Source organism: Gavia stellata, chromosome 9, assembly GCF_030936135.1.
Source record: "Gavia stellata isolate bGavSte3 chromosome 9, bGavSte3.hap2, whole genome shotgun sequence".
NCBI lineage: Eukaryota > Metazoa > Chordata > Aves > Gaviiformes > Gaviidae > Gavia > Gavia stellata.
This window is the reverse complement of record NC_082602.1, coordinates 17,834,880-17,856,726: the sequence shown is the minus strand read 5'-3', so window position 1 is coordinate 17,856,726 and position 21,847 is coordinate 17,834,880. Positions and strand designations below refer to the sequence as shown.

At 42.3% G+C, this 21,847-nt stretch overlaps 2 protein-coding genes across 3 annotated transcripts; both read left to right on the top strand.

Annotated features, from left to right (window-relative positions):
• Window positions 1–1,858: 1,858 nt before the first annotated feature.
• FUT11 (fucosyltransferase 11) lies at window positions 1,859–10,066 on the top strand. 2 transcript variants are annotated; one of them, XM_059821280.1, is made up of 4 exons: window positions 1,859–1,966; window positions 1,997–2,623; window positions 3,940–4,565; window positions 9,396–10,066. In XM_059821280.1, exons 1-4 carry the CDS (start codon window positions 1,859–1,861, stop codon window positions 9,541–9,543), a joined length of 1,509 nt encoding a protein of 502 aa, XP_059677263.1. In that variant the 3' UTR covers window positions 9,544–10,066. The 2 variants fall into 2 exon arrangements, with proteins under 2 accessions (XP_059677263.1, XP_009807297.2); XM_009808995.2 differs by having other exon boundaries at window positions 1,859–2,623.
• An 8,099-nt stretch (window positions 10,067–18,165) lies between these two features.
• On the top strand, window positions 18,166–21,276 carry CHCHD1 (coiled-coil-helix-coiled-coil-helix domain containing 1). The gene is made up of 3 exons (XM_059821217.1): window positions 18,166–18,307; window positions 18,927–19,045; window positions 20,476–21,276. Exons 1-3 carry the CDS (start codon window positions 18,166–18,168, stop codon window positions 20,587–20,589), a joined length of 375 nt encoding a protein of 124 aa, XP_059677200.1. The 3' UTR covers window positions 20,590–21,276.
• Window positions 21,277–21,847: the final 571 nt, after the last annotated feature.

The following is a 21,847-nucleotide window of genomic DNA, read 5'->3' as shown; positions in this document are numbered from 1 at the left end:
GGGCTGAAGTCTAGCTGATTGATCCTTTACAATCCAATCTTCTGCTGACCAAGTTCAGTCTTTTTTTTTTTTTTCCCTTATTCACAGTGAATGGTGATAAGAAATTCAGCAGGAGTCAACAGACAAAAGGTGCTGTTTAATCTCAGTGTTTGCTTAGATGATAGTTTTTAAACTTTCTGTCCCTTCTGAACTTTAATTTTGCAAGGAGTTTTCCATTTTTCTCTAACAGCTTGGGTCAGATTGATTGAGGTGGAGTTTTTTTGGTCTACTTTGGGGAAAGTATTGCCCTTATGTTGTGAGAATGTTAATTTAAAGGCTTCTGCAGTCTTAATTTTTCAGAGAAATAGAGCTCCTATTTCAGAGTTAAGATAGCAGGGAAGCTGGGTGGGGGGTCCTTTTTTGGAGGGGAGGGTGCTAATTGGAAAAATGAAGTTTGGAGTGAACTGGCAGTGTAATTTGACTGTTGCCTACAACATTGATATTGTACCATGTGCTGATAACCTTACAACAACCTGTATGAAAGCACAAGACAATCATTGATAAATATCCAACAATACTTAGTTTGCTGTAGAATATTTTTGAGATTACTCTCCTCTAGAATGTACATTATGTCCAGAATATGTTACTGAACTGATATATTGTGATAATGATGGGCCTTGTGCATCTTGTACATTTATCATGCGCAGTAAATTGTGCTTGCAGGCATTTTTGTGGCAGCATCCCTTCCGATGTGCGTGGAAATTGCCTTGCAGAGCCCATGTCTTTTAGCCCTCTGTCAGGATTTAAGTGGAGGAGCTGGTGGGGATGGCATTGGGGTGGTAGTCTTTCTGTACTGACTGTGGTGTGCTTCTGGATCGTGCCCGAGCGGTATCAAGACCTAACTTTCCAAAGGAAAGCCAAAAAGATTCCCATGTTTTAACCTGTTCCTCATACAGATAGAGAATACGTATTTGCTTGATGTCCTCGATTATGAATTACCAGTTATAAGTATTGTGACTGGGATTAAGTTCTCTCTTTAAGGAATGAATTGAAGCTTTTAGCAATTCTGTAACTGAGTGGTAATTCTAGCATATTTTTTTTTTTAGTGTAGCCCGGACTCAGCTTTGCAGATACCAGAATATTTTAACACCAACTGAGTTATTTTAGGTTGGTACAGAAGAGCAGCTTCAAGGGAGCTTTAAAACTACTTGTAGATAGTAAAAAAAAAAAAACAAAAAAAAAAAAAAAACCACCCAGAAGTTCTGTTACTAAAAGGTGTTTTCTGTTCACTCCCTTTATGGTCTTCAGCAGGAGCAAATCTAGCTGTACTTTCTTGTGCCATCTAAACACCTGCTTGGTACAGGAACCGCCTCACTGCAGCTGTCTCTGCTTTCAGCATGCTCGGATTTTTCCCTGCTCATGCAGCTGTCTTCACATCTGGATGCAGGTGCGTTAGAGGCAGGGGATTTACCTCAGCTTCAAGTACGGCTGCGCAAGTACTGAAGGGGACCTGTGTCACGTCGCGCTGCCCCTACCAGCCAGGATACAAAATGACAGGAGAGGGAGAAAGGCGGTCCCGCTCCCGCCTCTGCCCCGCTCCCGCCTCTGCCCCGCTCCCGCCTCTGCCCCGCTCCCGCCTCTGCCCCGCTCCCGCCTCTGCCCCGCTCCCGCCTCTGCCCCGCTCCCGCCTCTGCCCCGCTCCCGCCTCTGCCCCGCTCCCGCGCCCCCAACGCGGCCTGGCCCTGGCCCGGGCTGCGCCGCGCTCCCCCGCCCGTTGCGGCCGTTGGCCGCGCGCCCCCTGACGGAACGCCGCCCGAGGGCGGGGCCCTTGCGGCCGCTTCCTGGGCCGGGCCGGCGGGGCTGTCCCGGGGCGGTGGGCATGGGGGGCGGCAGGGCGGGCCGCGGGCCGCGGCGGGGGCCCGCTTCCCTCTGGGTGACGCTGGCGCTGGCCTGGGGCGCGGGGGCCGCGCTGGCCGCGGAGGGACCGGTGGCGGCGCCGGGCGGGCCGCCGGCGGAGGGGGAGGCCGGGCCGGTGGGCGCCGAGGAGCCGTGCGGGGCGGAGGGGTGGGCGCAGGATGCCGTCCCGCCGGGCGCGGCCTTCATCGCCGCCGCGTCGTACCGCGGCCCCGGCAACAACGACACGCGGAGCAACAAGGCGCTGCCCATCCTGTTGTGGTGGAGCGGGAGCCTCTTCCCCCACTTCCCCGGCGACACGGAGCGGATCGACTGCCCGCGCGGCTCCTGCCTCGTCACCCGGAGCCGGCGGGTGGCCCGGCACCGCCGCACCAAGGCCCTCATCTTCTACGGCACCGACTTCAGGGCCTACGAGGCGCCGCTACCCCGCCTGTCCCACCAGACCTGGGCGCTCTTCCACGAGGAGTCCCCCATGAACAACTACGTCCTCTCCCACCCGCCCGGCATCCAGCTCTTCAACTACACGGCCACCTTCCGCCGGGAGTCCGACTACCCCCTCACGCTGCAGTGGCTGCCCGGCGTGGGGTACCTGCGGGGCCCGGCGGTGCCCCTGGCCGAGAAGGACGCGTGGCGGCGGAAGGGCTATGCCCCGGTGCTGTACATGCAGTCCCACTGCGATGTCCCCTCAGACAGGGACCGCTACGTGCGGGAGCTCATGAAATACATCCAGGTAGGTGGGGTGCCCAGGGAGGCTGTGGCACGGTGTTGCTGTAGGAGCTGGGCCCACCCGGCTGCCCCCCTCCACCTTCTCTTTTTAATGGGGTTTGTTTGTCCTTGTTTTTAGCCGAGACACGAATCGTAACGGGATGCATGCCGACTACAAGCTGGACAGAAAAAATAGTTGTATTTCTTCAGAAAGCGTGGTCTAGACTACACTGCATGCCAGTAGGTAGGCCTGATGGTAGCTGCTAGTTGTGGAGCTGGCCAGACTTGGGATCAGTCACAAGCTGGGCTAAGCCTGAATAAACTTGGTCTTGTGGACCAAGTGCTAGAAGTTGCTCAAATCTCTGGACCTTTAAGTTAGTGTACAGGAAGGCTGTCCATTTACAAGCCTTACTCCCACTTGAAAGTATGGGCGTGCAATAAAAAGGTTGCTGTGTTTCCAGAATCTGCGCCTTATCTGCGTTGTGGTAGGACTATGTTATTGCTATGGTGGTTTGTGCTGCTGTGGCATAGCTGATGGAGAGTAGCTTCGTAAGCTGAAATAATGTCGTTTCCTTCAATCAGAAAAAAAGTTTAGTACGTTTTTTTCTGAAAAACTCTGAAGGATAGTAGATTAGGGAAAAAAAAAAAGGTATGTGTTTTTAGTCTTTGTCTGAAACATCTTTTTCCTAGTCATTTCTGCTGTTTCTATCAGTAGTGATTCGTTTATTGTGCAAGTTCATCATGTACTCAGTAGTGAAGCAAAGACAAAATAATTTTTAAAATATGACTGTGTGTTGTCAAAGTATGAAGCGATTCCAGATCAAGTGTATTGTCTTTCATTTTTAGACAGTATTCTTTTAGCTCCCTGCGTCAATTTTTCTTAGTCTAACAAATAGAAAATTTTTGCCAACCTGTTGAGACTGGCAGGAACTGTGTGTAATAACTGTTTGAAAAAGTACTGGTTCTCTGTTAAGTAGAAAGATGACTTTTAAATTAACATAGAGAGTGTTGAATGCCCCTTCTTACCTCTCAGTTTCTGATTTATCTGCTAATAAATACATTTTTGGGTGACATCTTCCTTTCTCTTTCCACCCCACCCCTCACCCCCAAATCTGTAGCATAGTTTATGCCGCTTTTGAAACCGAGCACTCGGTTTCCTCTAAAGCTGTTAGAACTGGGACTCTAGGAATAGTCACAAGAGAAAGAACTTGGAGTGAAACTGAAGTTAAACTAAGGTGGCTAGGAACTGATCAAAGTTAGGAATTTTATGAGAACTGTAAGCTCTGAAAACAAGCTCTGGGCAAACAAATCACTTTATAAAGATGCCGGTTGTTATTTTAGGTTGACTCCTATGGGAAATGCCTGCGTAACCGTGAGCTTCCCAGTGAGCGACTGAGAGACACTTCTACAGCCACTACAGAAGATTCTGAATTTATGACTTTTATCGCCAGGTACAAGTTTCATCTGGCCTTGGAGAATGCCATATGTGATGACTACATGACAGAGAAGCTATGGCGTCCAATGCACTTGGGTGCTGTCCCAGTGTACCGAGGCTCCCCAGCTGTGCGGGACTGGATGCCAAACAACCTCTCCATCATTCTTATAGATGACTTTGACAGCCCCCAAGAGCTGGCAAAGTATCTTGATTTCCTGGACAAGAATGGAGAGGAATATATGAAGTATCTAGAATATAAAAACCTTGGTGGAATCAAAAACCAGTTCCTGATAGAGACCTTGGAGAGGCGGGAGTGGGGTGTGAATGACATGACTCTGCCCAATTATTTGAATGGCTTCGAGTGTTTCATCTGTGACAGGGAGAATACCCGGGTCAAAGAGGAGCAGAAACACAAAAAGTCTCATGGGAAAATTCCAGCTCCCAGACCTCGCATAGCTCAGTTCAAGCACATGGGATGTCCTATGCCAACGCCTGGGTTTGGAAGTGTTGAAGACCTCTCTGGAGGAGACAGGTAATGTACCAATACTATGCTTTTTGAAAGGAAAAAAGCTTCAAATAATAGTAGCTGCAATTTTTAATAATGCTTTGTACTTAAAGGATCTCTTCATACATCTCCAGTTACGCTTTAAATTATGTCTTGTGGGTGGTGTGGTAGTTCTGCTAATACTGTGTAACACTGAGGCTGAAAAAGAGGCTTGGATGGTGGTATTGGTTAGTGGTTGAATGAAGAGCGGGAGACACCCATAATATTCTGTTAAAATGTTCTGTGACCTTGGGCAACGTGGTTATCCTTTGTCTGTCTTAGCCTCTTTGTTTGTTTGGAGGAGGAATGTTTTTCAGTACGGTGATGGTAAAGCACTTGGTAGCTCTTGGGTGAAAGAAGCTCTACACCTCATTACAAAGTACTGCATTAACAATGGGCTTGCCACTGTTCAGTGCAGGCCTGGTTAACTCCTGTTAACTTCAGAGCAGAAGTCAGGCTTATCCAGAATACTTTACAAGACTTTTTGTTGTTTTGTGTGACAGAATTCTGCCTTGTGTTAAAGGACACCATCCCATTTACTTAGGAGAGGGACCATGCAGGACAGAGAATAGGTTGAGTAGTTCTTGTTCCCTTTGCGCACAGGGATTGCTAGTGTTGCTGGAATCTCTCAGGCCTATAGTCCAGTGTTAGCCATCTCTAGTGCGACCTTGCCTCAAGTCTGTCAGCAGGGAAATAACCACACCAAATCTCAGGCAACCACTTTTGATGGCAGAATAAGGTTTTGTTTGCATGGTCTACTTAGTCCTTAGTGTTTATATGTGTTGGTACAAAACAAGCTTGGGTTCCCAAACCTTAAGTTTTTCCATTAACAGTGTTTGAAGTTGCAGTTGCTGGAACGAAGGGATCTTGCACTTTTTGTAGTGCATATTACTAGTGTAATGTGTTTGGATCCACCAGGTTTGTAATTTTTCTTTGCATTACCTGCAACAATTTCTGTCTTTTTTAGGCATGCAATTCACTTTCTATAAGTCATCAGACAGCTATCATAAAGGTAAACCCTCAGCCATAGCAGATCTTGCCTATGTTCATAGCTGTCTTGTCACCAGAGATTTCCATGTTCTGATGTCAGCCCCACTGTAGTATTAAATTAATGACTTTTTGAAAATATTGGGAAGATCTCGTGCACTGTCCAGAAGGAAGTTGTCAATATACCCTCTGCCAGTTTCTATCAGTTTACAGCTTTGTTAATAATTTCCTAGACTAAGGAATTGAATGCTCAGGAGTGTTAAAATGTTAGAAGAAACAGTTTGTTGAAAATGTAGAATCCATCATTTCAAGTACTATAACCCAGAACTAAGTTCCATGTGGATATAAAGTTCTAAAAGAGATTTATTAGGTTATCTATCCACAAGTATGAAGAATTTTGTAAGTGTGGGGAACTACTTCTTCCTATGTTTGGATGTGTTCAGAAATGGCCAAATGAGGTTAAAAAAGGAAAATAAGCCTGAGGTCATTCAGGTTCTTTAGGAAATGCCTATTTCACAAACTTGCGATGTTTGTCATTAAAAAGTGTTTTTCACAGTACAATTAATTCTCATATTGACTAATTGAAAAGTTATGCTTGTAAGTAAAAGGGGCCAGTAATCCTTTGTTTTCTGTTGGTTGATTGATTTATTGGATCTTTTTTATAGTAATACCTTTTCTCAGTCTCAGTACCAAAATGTGCTTTTCCTCTGTAGCATGCTATGCAGCAGCTGACTACAGTAGAGCATTCTCTACTTTTTCATAGATTTTCTTTTGATCGAGCAGCAGATGGCAGTAGAGAAATACCTTTGAAGGTGCAGCATGGGTGCCTGTGCCATTTACTTGCAAGCTCAGGTACTCCATCATTCTATGCAGTGGTCACCAGCAAGGAGTTTTAAACAGCTGGTCCATAATCCAAGCTACAGTTGCATCCCATGGAAGTTTCCGTGTCTTACTGAACCATACTGTGTTATTCTCCCCATGTTTATAGACATGAGATGTGTCTCATCATAGACATGAGGGGATCTGCAGTGAAATACAGTGATTTCTCTCTTGTAAGCATCTGAGCTTTCACCATTTTTATCTCCAAAATGGAACATGATTACTTAGAATTGTAAATGGTGTGACAGTAGCATAAAATTGCCACCAAAGCATTAGCTAAACATGCTTATATTTCGTCAGAGCTTGACAGTAATATTATGTCAACAGTATGATCAATGCCTACTGAGCCAGTCAATTGTGTGTTTTGTTACTTTAGAAAACACTGTGGAAAAATGATGCAGGCCTAGTGGGGTTACAAGTGATAGAATATACACAATATACAAGGTGTGACTGTAAACATACACTGTGATTTTGGGTTCTGGAGACTTCTGGACCTTAGAGAACAACAAAGGCAATTGGAGTTGATATATTTTTAGAGCAAGTACCCAATTACAGTATGGTTACCCTGCGCATCTGCATGGTCTGTAACCCTTATTCCCAGATGTAGGGTTGACGAATGTGCTGAATTGACAGAACTGTTGCATCAGAATCTCTGTGTAGGTTTATGTAGCTGGAGCACATTATTATACCTTCACCTTGCTGTCCTTCAGCTCTAAGTATGGAGACATGATTCCTAAACCCTTATGCTTGCAGCCTCACTTGTGTTTGGACTTTTGGGCTTCACACCCAAGTGAGCTTCAGAAGAAAGGCTATAGAACAACCATTTGTACGTGTTAGGTTATGGGTCAGTCACTATAATCTATTGAATTCTTGGCTGCTTTGTACAGAAAATAGTGAGTTACAGTGCTTGTGATGAGTAGCATATCCGTTTAGTAGAAACTGGAATCTCCCATTATTCTTGGACTCTCACCTTTGTGAAGAGAAGTGTTTGGTTTGTTTCATTGATAAGGATTTATTTTCCAAAAGTGGGACATTTGAGAGGATAACTGTAAGACTAAGTGACAATACCTTTACAGTTACCTGAACAGTTTTCATCTGTGGTAGCATGAGAAAGGAGAAGCCAGCGTGCCTTTGATAAAGGAATATTTTGAAACCATCATGGTTGTGCTAGTTCCATTTTTATATCAATGTCACAGTTTATTTACGACAAGAGGAAAACCAGCTTAAAAGTGTATCAGATTTGCCACGCGTACACTGTAAGGTGTCTCTTGCAATAGAATCCAATAATCAGCCAGGATTAAAGATAGATCTGTATCTCATGGTAATAAGGTTTCAGGTGTATGTACTTGTTAGTTCCATGATATCTGTACAGTTCTGTTCATCCTGGGGTATCAGTTTTTTCCAAGCTACAGAATCAGAGTGAAATTATTTTCTTAAAAACCAGTAACAGCAATGTAAAAAGAAAAATACCAAAGTGGTCTTATTTAATGTTTTTGACAAAAGTCTTAATTTGGATACTGGAATCCCTTTCAGTGTTTTTTCTGTAGAGTTCAGCTGGAAAACACTTTCTTTTTTCTGTTTCCTACTGCCACTTAGTCTTGTGTCTAGTACTTAATGCCAGTATACTCATTTTCCTAATGTGTGCCCTTACACAGTGCTGTAAAAAAACAAGTAACTCATGTTGACAGTCCTTGAACAAAGGTTAATGAATTTAGCTGGTAAGCAAAGTGATCTCACAGTATGTCCAAGTGCATTTTACAGAGGAACCTTTTGGCATACTTTTTTCTTCTTTAATGCAGAAGTAAGCCTCTGTCTATGATCCTTCACATTGTAATCTATGTTAAAAGGTTTATTTTGAGGTCTCTGTTGGTGTACACTGCAGAAATGTCCCACCATAGTTGATGCTGTTGACCACAGAAAACTAATTCCCATGGCATACAAGTTGTATGCTGCTCCACAAAGAAAGCGAATATGACATGTTGTGTGTTCCTTTTGGTCTTCCTGGAGTAGTGGGTGAGATCTGCTTCTGGGCAGCGCAGCCCTGCTTGCTTTAATACATGGTGTATAGACTGAATGCAGAAGGCACTGTACTTATTTCTGTGATTGGGAGGGAGAAGAAGCAAAAATATATAAGTTATATAAGTATATAAGTTATATAAGTTAACAAGTATTGGGTAACTCATATGGACAGATTAAAAAGACCATCATGTTTGGTCCTTTCCAAAATTTGTGATGGGCTTGTGTGGCTGGGTAGCAGATAAAATGGAGAAGAGAGAAATAAATTATTGCCATACCTTGATATAACACAAATGAGAGAAGTAGTCTACATGATCATGAATGGGAAGGAATTGCTGAAAGTTGCAGTGATGTAGTCTGTGCTATGAAAAGTTTGAGAATGTATGCATTGGAAAAGAGAAAGTGTATACTCAACCATGTAGTCTGGAGATAAAGAATAGAGTCAGGGTTGAGGGATATAATGATTTTTTTGTCTCTGCCACGCACAACCTGCGTTTGTAATGAGTAGCTGTCATTCTCTAATTGTTAAATGGTTTATCTGAAATAAAATTGATTCTTAGGCTAACCGTTAACACATACTGGCCATGGAAGGCTACTCTCAAAATCATGTAAGGACTTGTGCTAGATTTTATTTTAGAAGTTTTTATTCTCTACAATTAATAATTTAGTGTCTTTGATTAAGACTACAATCGCATGCTGATACTTCTAGAATGTTGTAAAGCTAATAGTGAACTTATATTTTCTGTAGAGAATTTTCATAGCAAGTTTCTTTAAATGACTTGGAGCACAATGGCATGGTAACAACATACTTTGTCATGACCATCTCTGGGCCTGTTTTCCTCTTAGATGAAAGAAAAAAATGGTTTCAGTGCTATTACAGCTGCAGACTCATTGTTTTTTTAATGGTTTATGGTGGTGTCTCTTTTTTTGTTTCAGTTGGAAAGAGATGTGGCTGCAGGATTATTGGCAAAGCCTTGATCAGGGTGAGGCCCTCACTGCTATGATTCACCGCAATGAGTCGCATCAGGGAAGATTTTGGGACTATATGCATGAGATTTTTCTCAAGAGGACAAGGCAACACTGACCCATCTTTGTAAGAGCTTGATTTGAAAATTGCATTGAAAGTTGAGACTGTGAATTCTTACTTCGCTCCAAAAATGCCTTGAAATAGAAGAAAAACTCTCACAGAGACTATTTTTTCTGGTGCATGAAGTGAGTAAGTTTCTGCTATGATTGGATTTCAGCAGTGGAGATCCTAGCAACTGCTTTGATTTGAATTTCAGCTCTGTGGTGTGCCGCCGCCCCTGACTTGCAGGTGTCAACATGTGGGGCAAAAGAGGAATTTACTCTTCTTTTGCATTTGGTATAGTTTCTTTGTGGCTTACATGACTTTAGAGGAACATCTCTTCAGATTCTTGCTCAAATGCCCTAAGTTATTTCAGGGATTTTTTAATCTCCAAAATATTAATAATTTTTATAAGTATTTTATCAGTCATTTATTCTCCTCATAGTAGTTTTAGCTGCTATTAACAAATAGCTTCTCCTGTGAAGGAATCACAAAAGACAAATGTCTGTGGAGAGCAATTGTGCCTTATGAAATTGTGGCAATAAAGTCTTTTCTCCCCAAGTAAGCATGCCTCAAATACTCTTACTTTTCAGGGTAACTGAATAGCTATGGGCAGGTCACTTTCTGCCTAATTTTCCCCTTTTGCTAACTTACCAGGTGATATTATTTAATTCGCAACTTTCAACGAAGTATTGCACACCAGAAAGTTTATTACCTGGTGTTGTGGAGAATTGGAGTAAAATTAATATGCTTTGGTTCTTTTACGCTTCCATCAAATCTGAAATCCCAGCTATAATCTTGACTTCTTGTTATCTCCTTAATGCTAGCAATTCAGAGGCCTTTGATTTGTTCTTTTTGAGTATCTGCAGCTTTCTGCAAAGACAAATACATTTTAACAATGGTGCCTTTCCAGTGGTTTCTGCAGTTTCGATAAAAACCTTGCAGTCTTTCTGTGCTGAAGTGGATGATCAGAATCAGGTGTACTCAGATGGTTTTGTATCTCTGCCAAATCTTAGCACAGTATGATCCTGGTCTGTGACTGGAGTTCCTAAAAGTAAGTGATGACTTGTGGATAGATCTTCCTTGCTGCGCAGCCTGTATCTCTTACAGATATAAATAAAGGCCACTGTCCCCTGCCACGTTGGGTACCTTTCTGAAATAATTGATCATGCATTGGAGGGAGACTAATTCACTTAGTGTCACAGGTTTAAAAGCACAAGCAAATTTGGCCACACTGCAGTGATGTCTCTTATGGTATAATGGTATTTTATTTCTCCATTTCTCCTCCCTCTTCAGAAGTAACTACTGACTAAATAGCCAGAGTTTATCTATGCCTAAGACAGAATGTTGGTAATGACAGTCTAGAGTCTGTGGGGTAATTTGCATTTTGTAAGGCAGTTCATGCATTGCTATGGGAAGTCTGAAGCATGTTAGTAAAAGTTAGGAACAGGAATGAATCTACATTTTATCCCTAATTAAGTCACTATCTATTGTTTAGCTGTGGATGGATCACTTAATCTTTTTTTTTCTCAAATTACCATTCATAATGTTACAGGTATGATATTATAGGTATCATATTAGTATAGGTAATGATATGCATCTCAATGTTTGCCCCTCAGGTGATACAAAAATACTGCAGTGTTAAAATCAGGGCACCTTGACAGAGGAGATTTCAGACCCGTAACTATCACTGGATTCTTGTAAATGTAGAAAATGCATACACTCTACACTGATCTCACCTGATTTCTTTTTAGGAGAAAGCTGCTTTTTTAATCTCTTCTGTGATAATAGTAACAAATGGTTCTTCAGCTAAAATGCATTCATCAGTTTACATTCCTTTTATTCAGTTAATCAGGAGATGTAAATACCTAAGTGAAAATATCTGAATTAATTGTTAAAGTGGATTACTCAAATCAGATTAAGATTACAGATATGTATTCAGGATTGAAGTGGCCACAATGTGCTTGAGAAGTAAATTATGATAAAACAAATTAAGGCTGCTTTAGTTCTGAATATCAACTTCTGCTGAACAGTTTAACGATACTTAAATAATTTGTTTAAATTAATGCTTTCAGTTACTTCAGATTCTCTTGATTTAATGTTTCTGTATAGAAAATCATTCAGTCTCCTTTAACTGCTTGGTTCTCTTAATTAGCTATATCTCAAAACCCTTTCTTATTCAGGTTTTTGGTGAGATAGTCAGGGGGAGAAATTCTGATCTTGCTTTCTGTCCTAAACATAAAAAATAAGAACCAGGTACTAGCACATTCTGCTTTTGCTATTTTATCCTGTAATTTAAATACATTTTCTAGAAGTGTGGTATTTATAACCAAGTCCAGGTATTATAATTCATCTGCTGTTGCCAAAATTAGACATGCTACAGTTAATGTATTGTCCTTGCAGGAATAACAGGAGGAAGTACCAATATAAGCATGGGTATTACAGCACCTGCTTAGTTCTTGATTAGTGGTGTCCTGAAGCCTCACTGTGTCTTCCCGCTCAGCAAAATGAGCATGTTTGTCAACTAACAATAGAATTGAAGATATGGTGGTACAAACTTAAGAGTAGCTAGCAAACCAGATGGACACTTAACTGCTTGGGACCCTGATGCATTAATTTGCTAGTTCACAACCAAGTATTCCTTCACCAGTATTTATTATCTGTACTCAGTATAACAGTCACCAGTCAACAAGGTTTTTTGTTAGTCTTACAGGGTTGGGGTTTTTTTGCTATATGTATGTTCTACAGAAGGCTGTTGCTTTGAGCTTCATAACTGTTGCCAAGCATAAGTATTTCTGATTGCCATATACCTTCTTAAAACGGGTGTGAAAGCACAGATATGAAAGTAACTTTATCACAGATAGTCTGTGGGTTTTGTCTGAGTTTTTCAAAGTATAACTTCTAGTTTGTAGTTAAGAGTCACGAGCCAGTTTCAATAGCTTTCTCTTCTGAGTTCTTAGTGTCTTCCTAGGTGTAACTATTTTTTACAGTCTTACAGGTGGTGAACTTCTCAAAAGGTAATGAGTATCAGCTACCACTCTTCACAGCCATGATGCTCACCCAAGCCTTGTGTTTCTTTTGTATCTGCAGACTTTTTTCTGCAGTGATAGATCATACTAGCTTTATCGGCTCCTATATGACACAATATATCCATGATTTATAAACAGTGTGTCTGTTGTCTATATTAATATATTAAATGTGTTTCACTTATTGTACATGATGCACAAGAATTAAGGCTGAAATACTTCTTTCAGTGCATAGTATGAATAACTTGTATAGCTGCCAGGCAAACTCCTCATGGGCAGGAGAGGCGGGAATCCTCCCCAGCTGGCTAAAGAGTTGTGGTTGCAGTTCTGTTCCAGGCTGCTGACTGACCTTCACAATGTCCACTTCTCTGCACAGCAAGGACTGCAAAATGTTGAATAAAGGTGGTTCTCCCAGCAGGGCTTTTCTTTCATCCCTCTCCTGTTATTTGGAGGAGGCAGGAGGAGAAGCTGGGTCTCATACCCTTGAAGAGTTTGAGGTTAATTTAGATAATAATGCATTTGAAAGGATTGCTATATAATGTCCGAAGACTACTGCCAGTCTTAGCCAAAGTCAATTCAATTTACAATCCTAGTTGTCTTTCTACTAATGCAAGTATGTGAATGCAGACAAGGAGGAAGGTCACTGCAGCAACTATTAATATTTTGGAAAAAGGTTTCTGATTTCTGTTCTTGACTGCTAACTGGATTTCTCACTTCAGTGCTTTAAATCCAAACCAGCTAGATGGTGGCTGAATGTTATCACTCATGTTATGACTACTGGAAGGCTTATATGATACTCAGACTGAACAGTGTATCCGTATCTTTCTTTATCAAGTTCTTACAGTGCAGGTGCTCATATTCATAAAAACACACAACTGAGACTAACCAGGAATTTTAGCAAAGATATCAAGTATTGAGGATGATAAAGAGATAATCTCTGTAAACCCTTTGGTAGGCTTCTGCTAAGTAGGGTAAGTCACTTGACTGTCATGGATTTTGCCTGTTTACTGTGTGACTAGAGGGAGGATTTCAAAGCCATCAGGATAGCTTTATTCACTAGCATTAATGTTCTAAAAATAGGTATCTCCTCATTACTGCTCATATGAAACACTGGTAGATTCTATTCTGTGTCTCAGAATTGACTTGACAAGTTAGGGTAAGTTTATGCCCTCTGAGAGGTAAGACAGGAGAAACAAATGTCTGACAGAAGGAGAAAAATCTAGCAGTCCAATTCATTGCATTGGACAAGCTAAAGATATCATTCTCCTGCCAAAACTGTGATACCAGGTGCTGACTATTTTCAGTAAGAAGCTGGGTATTTTATATACTGAACTAGTAGTCTGTGTTTTCTGTCCTTTAGCAAGGACTGCAATTTCTAGGAAGCAAATAACCTCACTGAAGAATATTGATTTGATACCTACCATTGCCAATTTCTAGAACTGAAAAAGAATCACCTTTTCTTATTTCTGTCACTGTAGTAGTTTTCAAACTGAAGGATCTCTGGGCCCTCTGTGATGGTAAGTAGAATGAGAGCCAAGCAACAGTGGATGTGTATGTTTGGAGGGAAAGGAGAATGAGATTCTTTCCCTGGAAATGGTCTGCAAAGTGCATCAGCCGAAGAATCACAGCATAAATGCCCCTCTTGCACCTTGGCAGAGGGTAGTTTTAACAGGTGTGGAAGAACAAATAACTCCTAAAGGACTGGGAACAGGATAAATTGAATTGAAACACAGCCATCAGGGACATCACTGTTTAAACAGGCTTTGCTATGTTAGACAAGCAGCCATCTGCCTCCCTTACCATCCTTGCATATGCACTCTTCGGCCATTGTCCCAAGAGAGCCACTCCCTTAATGATGAGCTGTCATCCATTTGGTTGGATTTAATTAAGATTGTTGATGGATCTCCAGGCACCTTCTGAGAAGCTGTATTAATCGGAAACATAGAGGGTGGCAGGTTCCTTCATTCTGCCCAGAGACCTCTACTGACAGGTTGAAATTAATCAGAGACAAAATCCTTTTAGTGATATGACCAGCTGAGCCAAAGCCTGTGTCAGGCTTTAACAAACTGCACTTCTCTTATGATTCAGTGTCTCAGGGCTGGCAGTGAGAGATACATAGCCTTGCAGAGGGATTAGGAAGGGTGGAGAAGAATGGAACTGCAGGATTTGTGCCAGAGCTCTGACACGACTGGCATCTTAATTTGTATGCTGTTACATACATTCTTTCCTGCAGAAAAGACCCATCTACTGCTGAAGTGTCTCAGCTAGAGATGGTTCTGGGAATCTTGGAACGGATCAGAGCAGATCATGGTATTTTGTGGCATCTCTGAGCAAATAAGGAGGCATCAGGTAATCTGCAGTGGAAATGGGCTGGATTTGGGTAGATCAGGGAGTTAGGGATTAGAGATGGCAGCTAAGAACTAGTCAGGTGGACAGAATAATGCAGGGTGGCTGATCTGATTGAGATAGCTCAGGATAAGGTAGGCTAGCATTGGAGTTGGGGTGGGGGTGACACATCAGAAAAGAAATTGCATGTATCATTGTGCTAATGAATGCATCTGTGCTAATAAGTGCATTAAGTGCTAATACAGTCCAAACACAATAGCTCAGCAGACAGGAGTAAGCCTGAACCGACTGGAATCTTAGCAAACTGGTTAGTTTCATTACTAAAGTTAAAGTGGGGGTGCCTTAATTTTTAAGGCATCTCCAATTAAATTGGAGTTTAAGGAGGTCGCGGTGAGACAGCTGGGAATAAACTGTGGTAGGTGAGGGTATTATGAAGTTGTACGAGAAGAATTGGGGCATTCAGGATAAACTTGGGTGAATATACTGGAATTTACCCGAAAGCTGAATCCAAGCAGTTCAGAAAGACGTGGATATCGACTCTATTCATTTCTCCCAATAGAACCAATTTTGTAGCCTCATCCCCGAATTGTTTTTTAGGTAGTCTGGAGGTTTTACATAGTTACTCCAGAAAGCGAAGGATCCATGGTATAATTTCTCACCTCTTAGAGACAACAATCTCATTTTAAGGGTGTATTTTATTACAGCATTGTTAGCATTGTATTTAATTGTGGCATAGCATTTACTGTAGCATCATAACTGGCCCTTATTCCAGTTGTGATATAGATTCTTTTCAAATCTAATACTAAGAGCTTAATCTCTGTGGTTGATTTTGGTTTTGACTAGCTGAAACGCAGGCTAGGATTCAGCTTTAACTATGTTGATCCAAGTAAAGTAGTTGTAAATGCAGTTAGAATTTTACACGTTCTTTATAGTTGTACGTTCAGGATTCACAATGAAACATCTGTGGGGTTCACTCATCAGTGTGCTGAGGGAACTGGGTTTGTGACTGTCCCTGTAAAGTCGGCGCTTCTGTCCCATCCGTTAGTGTCTCTGTGCTATCAGCTATACAAAATACAGGCTATAGAGAGACTTAGGTATTGAGTAACACACCTCTTCTGTAGTTTCACATTCTCCCTTGAAAAGAATGTGTCTTGCTTCAGACATCTCTGCGTGGTGTGCGCAGACACCATCACATAGGTTATTCTGTCTGCTCGGGAATTTCTTAGGCTGATGCTTCAATCCCAGCCTGAATGCCAAAAAAGAGATTCTAATGCAGACAGCAGTAACTGACAGGAAGCTATTAGACTTCTCCTTGTGCAGCTTGCCTTTCTCTTTCTCAGCCTCCCCCCATTTTTCTTGGAATTACTTAAAAGAGCTTTTGAAGGTGACTGTATCTGAAGGTGCTGCCATTAGCTAATGTAATTTGGAAAAAGGGAGGTTGATTTACAGGGAGTGCAGTTCGGCTTCTTTTATGTCCTAGTGTTTGCATCTTCCCTTTTTATTGTTCTTGTGCAAGTCTAGTTAGTAACTGCAGCAGGCAAATGCAGCAAAGAAAAGTGGGTATCAGTAGGGGTAACTAGAAGAGGCAAAAACAAGAGTAGCTGAACCTCACATGAACTCGAATACTGAAAAGTACTTCATCTCCCTGTCTTGAATTTGCAAGATTCCTAATGTTTAGAGTTGCAGGATGCAAGCCCTCTAGCCTAATTTGAAGGTGTCAACTGGTTTTTCTTCTTCTCCGCTGGTAGCCAAGCTAGAATGAGAACTCATTTCCTGTCTCATCAGAAAAAAAAAAGGAAGTAGAGGAATATCCCTCTTGCCAAAATGTTTCAGAACTTCCAGATAGACTGTTTGAAATTGGACCTAAAGAGATGGAAATTCGCTTCTAAAGAGGACCAAAAGAAATCTTTTTGTTTACTTGAAAATATCTTCTCATATTCTTTAAATTGGACTCTAAGAAAATACTATTTTAACAGTAAGACAAAAATAATTACAGAATCAGACATACCAGAACATATATTAAATCTGCAGATGCAGTAAATTCTAGTAATGATACTGAGAATATTCTGGTATAGGTCTGGTGATGTTTAAATCAAGGTAACAAAATTTCCAATGTCTTGTTAACTTCCTTGACTGGGCAGAGGCGAGTGGAGTACTTTTTTCTTTATGTCCATAGGTAGGAGGTTGAATATATTGTTTTCATCCAAAACAATGTGCTATGCAAAAAATTGTTTCAACGTTCCTATGGAAGAAAACCGATTCTTCCTAGGTCCTCCAGTGCACAAGGGAAATTGGTGGTGCCTGAAGGAGCCCTGATATGGTGATAGCATGGCTTATTCAGTGACCATTATATGACAAGCATCTGAGTACTTTAGGTCTCCAGTCCAACGTCTAACTCATCAGTTCTCTGCATCTACCTTGTCCCTTGTGCTGTGCAGAAATCTGTTTGTACCCCAGCCCTTGAAACGTTACTGTGCCTTCTGTATTACCTCTCATTTTCAGCTGGGGACATAAGGGCTCCAGAATCAGCCAGATGAGTTGAGGACTTCCAGGGATTTAAATCCTACACGAGGAAAGAAACTTCTGGGAGCAACGGGATTCTCCACTACCGAGTATGAGACTGTGAGAACACCACTACCATTTCAGAAGAAGCGGTTTCAGCATCTTCTTGGAAGATAAGGGTAGGAACATCAGTAAACGACGCAGGAGAGATCCAGCCGTTGGTATGTAGTGGAGAGAGATGAAGGGCTGAGAGTGACGTGCTGGGTTTCAAGCACCAAGGGAAGTTTCCATACAGTTGCAAAAGAATTTGTTTCATTTGAAGTATTAGAAACAATCACGGTTTCTTCTGCTCTGGTTGAAGTGTGTACACTCCTTCACTGGTCAGGTTTGCTGCAGAAAAGGTTCCGAGAAGTGAATTGTTGGAGTTGTTACTGGGCGGGTCCCTGCAACACAGGGACTGCGGGCACTTACTTAACTTTCACGGCCTTTGCCTGGAGAACGGGGCGGGGGAGGAAAAACGAGGTTACACCACAAACGGACCGATTTGCCGTTTAATGGGAGAGGACGTTACCTATCGGCAGCCGCGCTCGGGCTCCCGGCGGACGCGGTGAGCACCCCCGTGCTGGGCGGCGGCAGCCGGCGGGACGCTCTCGCAGCGCAGCCCTCCGGCAAGGCCGCAGCCCCGGGGCGAGCAGCGCGCGCCGGGCCGCGCAGGCGCCCACCGGCTGGGCGGGGCCCGCTCGCCGCACGGCCTGTCGCAAAGAGCATGGCGGCGCCCGTCTACCCGGCCTGGGTCACCCGCTGGGTCTCCGGGCAGTGGCGGCAGAAGAAGCGGCCCCCGGTTATCCGCCCGACCCGGCCGCTGGTGCTGGCCAACAAGGTAGCGAACCGCAGGGAGCAGGCGGGAGGTGAGTTGCCGGCGCCAGGCCGTTAAACGCCCCTTCCCCAGGGAGAAACGGCCGGGGATGGGGGGGCGGGGCTGGGCCCCCAGCCCCTGTGGGGCGGACCTGCCGCCGGTGCGTCCTCCGGCGTTCTCCCCGGGAGCTGTCCCACCGCTCTCCTGCGGCTTTACCCTGGGGAGGGCCGTGGTGGTGTCAGGGCTGGGTCGAGTTGACGCTCGGAAACGCCTTTGCGCTGCAGGGCAGCAGAGGGGAAAGGGGACTGGTTGGTGCCGTAGAATTAGCACACGGGTTCCTTTGAAAACATTACTTTCTCATACAACAACCCTAAATTTGCGTCTTGTGATATTCCGTATGTGGATCATGCATGTAAAATACTTTGTTACATCTCAGTATAGCATTTACCTTAAGAATTCAATCAGATGTTAGATAGCTGCAATGGTGCTAATCTTTGTGCTAGCAGCATCTTCTCTACGCAAAACAAAGGTGGGATCTTTACTTCAGTGTTGTTTTTTCTTACCTGCCTCAACCCCATCTTAAACTTCTCTCTGGAGATTTATGCACTGTGGAGGCTGTTAGCATGAAATCCCAAACACCTGAGACTTTTGGTTGTGTCTTTCTCTTCTAGAGGCAACATGCATTACGGAGATGTCGGTAATGATGGCCTGCTGGAAACAGAATGACTTCAGTGATACAGCTTGTGCCGAGGAGATCCGGATGTTCTATGACTGCGTGGCAAAGGCAGAAGTAATTAAGGCCTCTTTTGTGTACTTCAAGGGTACTAGTAGGGAAGGAGGAAGCCCCCAATAACTTTTTGTGTGCCAACAGTAATAATGTTCTCTGAACAATTCGATTGGTGTTGTAACCCATTTGAGCTGTAGGAGAGATGCAGGATGATGTAGATCAAACATGCAGTCCTTCCTTTTTGAATGCAGAAGTTAAATTAAAATTAAATTAAATTAGAATTAAGATAAAGGACTGTAGAAAGGGACTAGACGTTTGGTATGTGATAACTAAAGATGAAATAATAGTCGCATCCAGTCCTTTTTTTGTTGTCAAATTTCTTGAAGTAGAACTCAGTTGCTGTCAATTGACCCTAACCTAGGCCATTTCTTCTGATATCTTCCAGTTTTTAATCTCTAAAGTTTCAGCACTAATGAAGCAATAACAGCCACTGTGCGTCTCCATATTACATGATAGCTCTGAATGAGAGAGAGTACAATTTGAAGCTGTTAAGTAGAACAGTGATTTGTATGGTGTGAGATGTGGATTATATTGTAACTGGGGAGACGTACAGTGTAGGTAAATTTCTGCAACTGCTCTGATTCATAAAATTAAGAAATAGCTGACGTGGGTACCAATCCAATACCTGCATTATCTAGACAGTGGGGGAGAGTGGTAAGTTAGGATTCACAAATCCCAATCTGTCACGTATCTGTAAATAGGTCTGTGCTTGCAGGGGTGAGGGTGGAGACAAGGTGGTAGAGAAATAACCAGTGGTTTCAGTAATCCTCATAACAAACAGAATTTTCAAGATACATGAGGTAGTTACAGCTATTCTCAATTCTCTGAAAATTAGGAGTTCTTTCAGGCTGTTTCTGACTTTGAAGGCTAGACATTTTCTTGAAAAACAAATTTCATGTTGTTTGGAAATTAGAGGTTTCCAGCTATATGATAAACTTGAAATCAAGTCAGTTTCAAAAGCAGACTAAAGGTAAGTATATGTACTAAACTTGTCCTTAAACTGATTTTGAGTTTCCTTTTTTTTTTCAGTAACAGTACCATCATTTAATAAATAGTTATTTACTGTTGCCATTTGACAGCATAAATGAAAAATTGTCCAATTTTATTTGGTAGATTACAAAGAATCAAATTGAACAACAGAAAGTTAAAAAGAAAAAATTTGCGCTGTTACTATAAGTTTATAATATTGTTAACTAAGAACATGGAAGAATATAATCTTCACAAGATGTCAGTCAGTCATTACATCATTTAAAGGTCATCAGCTTTTGAAAGACTTGTGATTATTGAGCCAAGTGCTATTGTAAGTATTCCTTAAAGAAATACCATTCTTCTGAAGGAAACATCCCAGCACAATTAGTAGTAGTCTTTGGGGCTGAGCATCAACTCTGCAAATAAACAGAGGTAATATTTTGAGGTTTCTTTTTCTCTTTCAGAGAGAGCGCAAGAATCAAAATGAGGAGGGCGCCCTGTCACCAAAGGGAAACTTAACTTCAAGCAAAGTGAACCAGCTCCTGAGGAGGTTTCCTCAGATCACACGTTGTGCATAATGCCCTTTACTAAAGGGACTGCAACAAGCAATTAAAGTTGGGGTCTTTGGCAAAAAGTGAACAGTAGCCTTGAGTGAGCGTTTGATGTTAAGTGGTATCTGTCAGCACTTCTGCATGGATCTGGACTGTACCTTTGTTTCCAGAGCGAAAAACACCTGTCTTGACCATCAGCTGACTTTGTTCATGCGGTTCTTTGGTCTTGCGGTCTTAGGATTTCTGTAGTGTGTTGTTCAGCTAGCCACAGTGTGGAGACAGGTCCTCACTGTGAAATAAAGTCGTCTTGGAGTGCATGTAAATGCATTTTCTAGCAGTTAGGGAGTGACTTCTTCTCATGTATAAGCTTCCTGCATAACTTCTGAGCTGCTATCAAAAAGTGCTCAGGCCCAGACATTGAGCCAACTTAAACTTGATAATAATCTCATGACTCGTATTCCTACATGTATGTAGACACAATTTGGTTCCTCTTGAAATTTTTTTAATTCCTGCTGCTGTACAAGAAGGCTGTAGAATGAGGAAGAAATCTCCAGCAAAATACGTTGTTAATACACAATACATTGGTAAGGATCGAATATAACTTTGATGTAGAAGCTTGTGATTTAGGACCTCTGATTTGCAGGTGGGACAGGTATGGTGCCATGTCAGATCGAATATGTTGTCTGCACTATAATAAAATAATGCAAGACTGTGGTTTGGCTTGGGCAACTCATAATCCACAACAAAATGTTCCATTGTTTTGGTAAAAAAACTAAAAGGGAGAGAGGAAGTTCAAGCATGGCCTGATACTGAAATCATGTAATTAATTACTAGTTCTGATTTGGTTTTTTTTCACTGGAGTACCACAAAACTGCAGGCAGGTCCCTGTTATTTTAGGACCAGTACCTAACTGGTAAGAAAAATCCAGTGCCTCAGAGAACTAATGATATAACCATTTATATCACTAATTTATTGGGGCATAAAGAAAAAGCAGAGTAAGAGGCACATCAGGTACATACAGACTGTGTGATTACCCACATGTGACTGTGGAGTTTGCATGGAGCTGGAGCTGACTCCTCTGGAGCCCCAGGCCAATACCTGATCATCACATAAATACTGGTCAAGTGTATGCTTTCAAGTTATTGAAGTAATTTTTGTTTAACTGTTACTTAAAATGGCTCATTAGTGGGCTATCCCACAGGGTTGCTTATTGTGTTTTTGCTATTGCAGCATAAATGGGTCTTCCAGAGGACTTGGGGTCAGTAACAACATGATATCCACATCT

Bases quoted from the DNA above. Each gene is read 5' to 3' on its own strand.
- FUT11 (XM_009808995.2), top strand. From the start codon at position 1,859: ATGGGGGGCGGCAGGGCGGGCCGCGGGCCGCGGCGGGGGCCCGCTTCC. The intron at 2,624-3,939 runs GTAGGTGGGGTG...TTGTTATTTTAG, and splicing joins AGCTCATGAAATACATCCAG to GTTGACTCCTATGGGAAATG. The intron at 4,566-9,395 runs GTAATGTACCAA...TTTTTGTTTCAG, and splicing joins GACCTCTCTGGAGGAGACAG to TTGGAAAGAGATGTGGCTGC.
- CHCHD1 (XM_059821217.1), top strand. From the start codon at position 18,166: ATGGCGGCGCCCGTCTACCCGGCCTGGGTCACCCGCTGGGTCTCCGGG. The intron at 18,308-18,926 runs GTGAGTTGCCGG...TTTCTCTTCTAG, and splicing joins CCGCAGGGAGCAGGCGGGAG to AGGCAACATGCATTACGGAG. The intron at 19,046-20,475 runs GTAATTAAGGCC...TTTCTCTTTCAG, and splicing joins ACTGCGTGGCAAAGGCAGAA to AGAGAGCGCAAGAATCAAAA.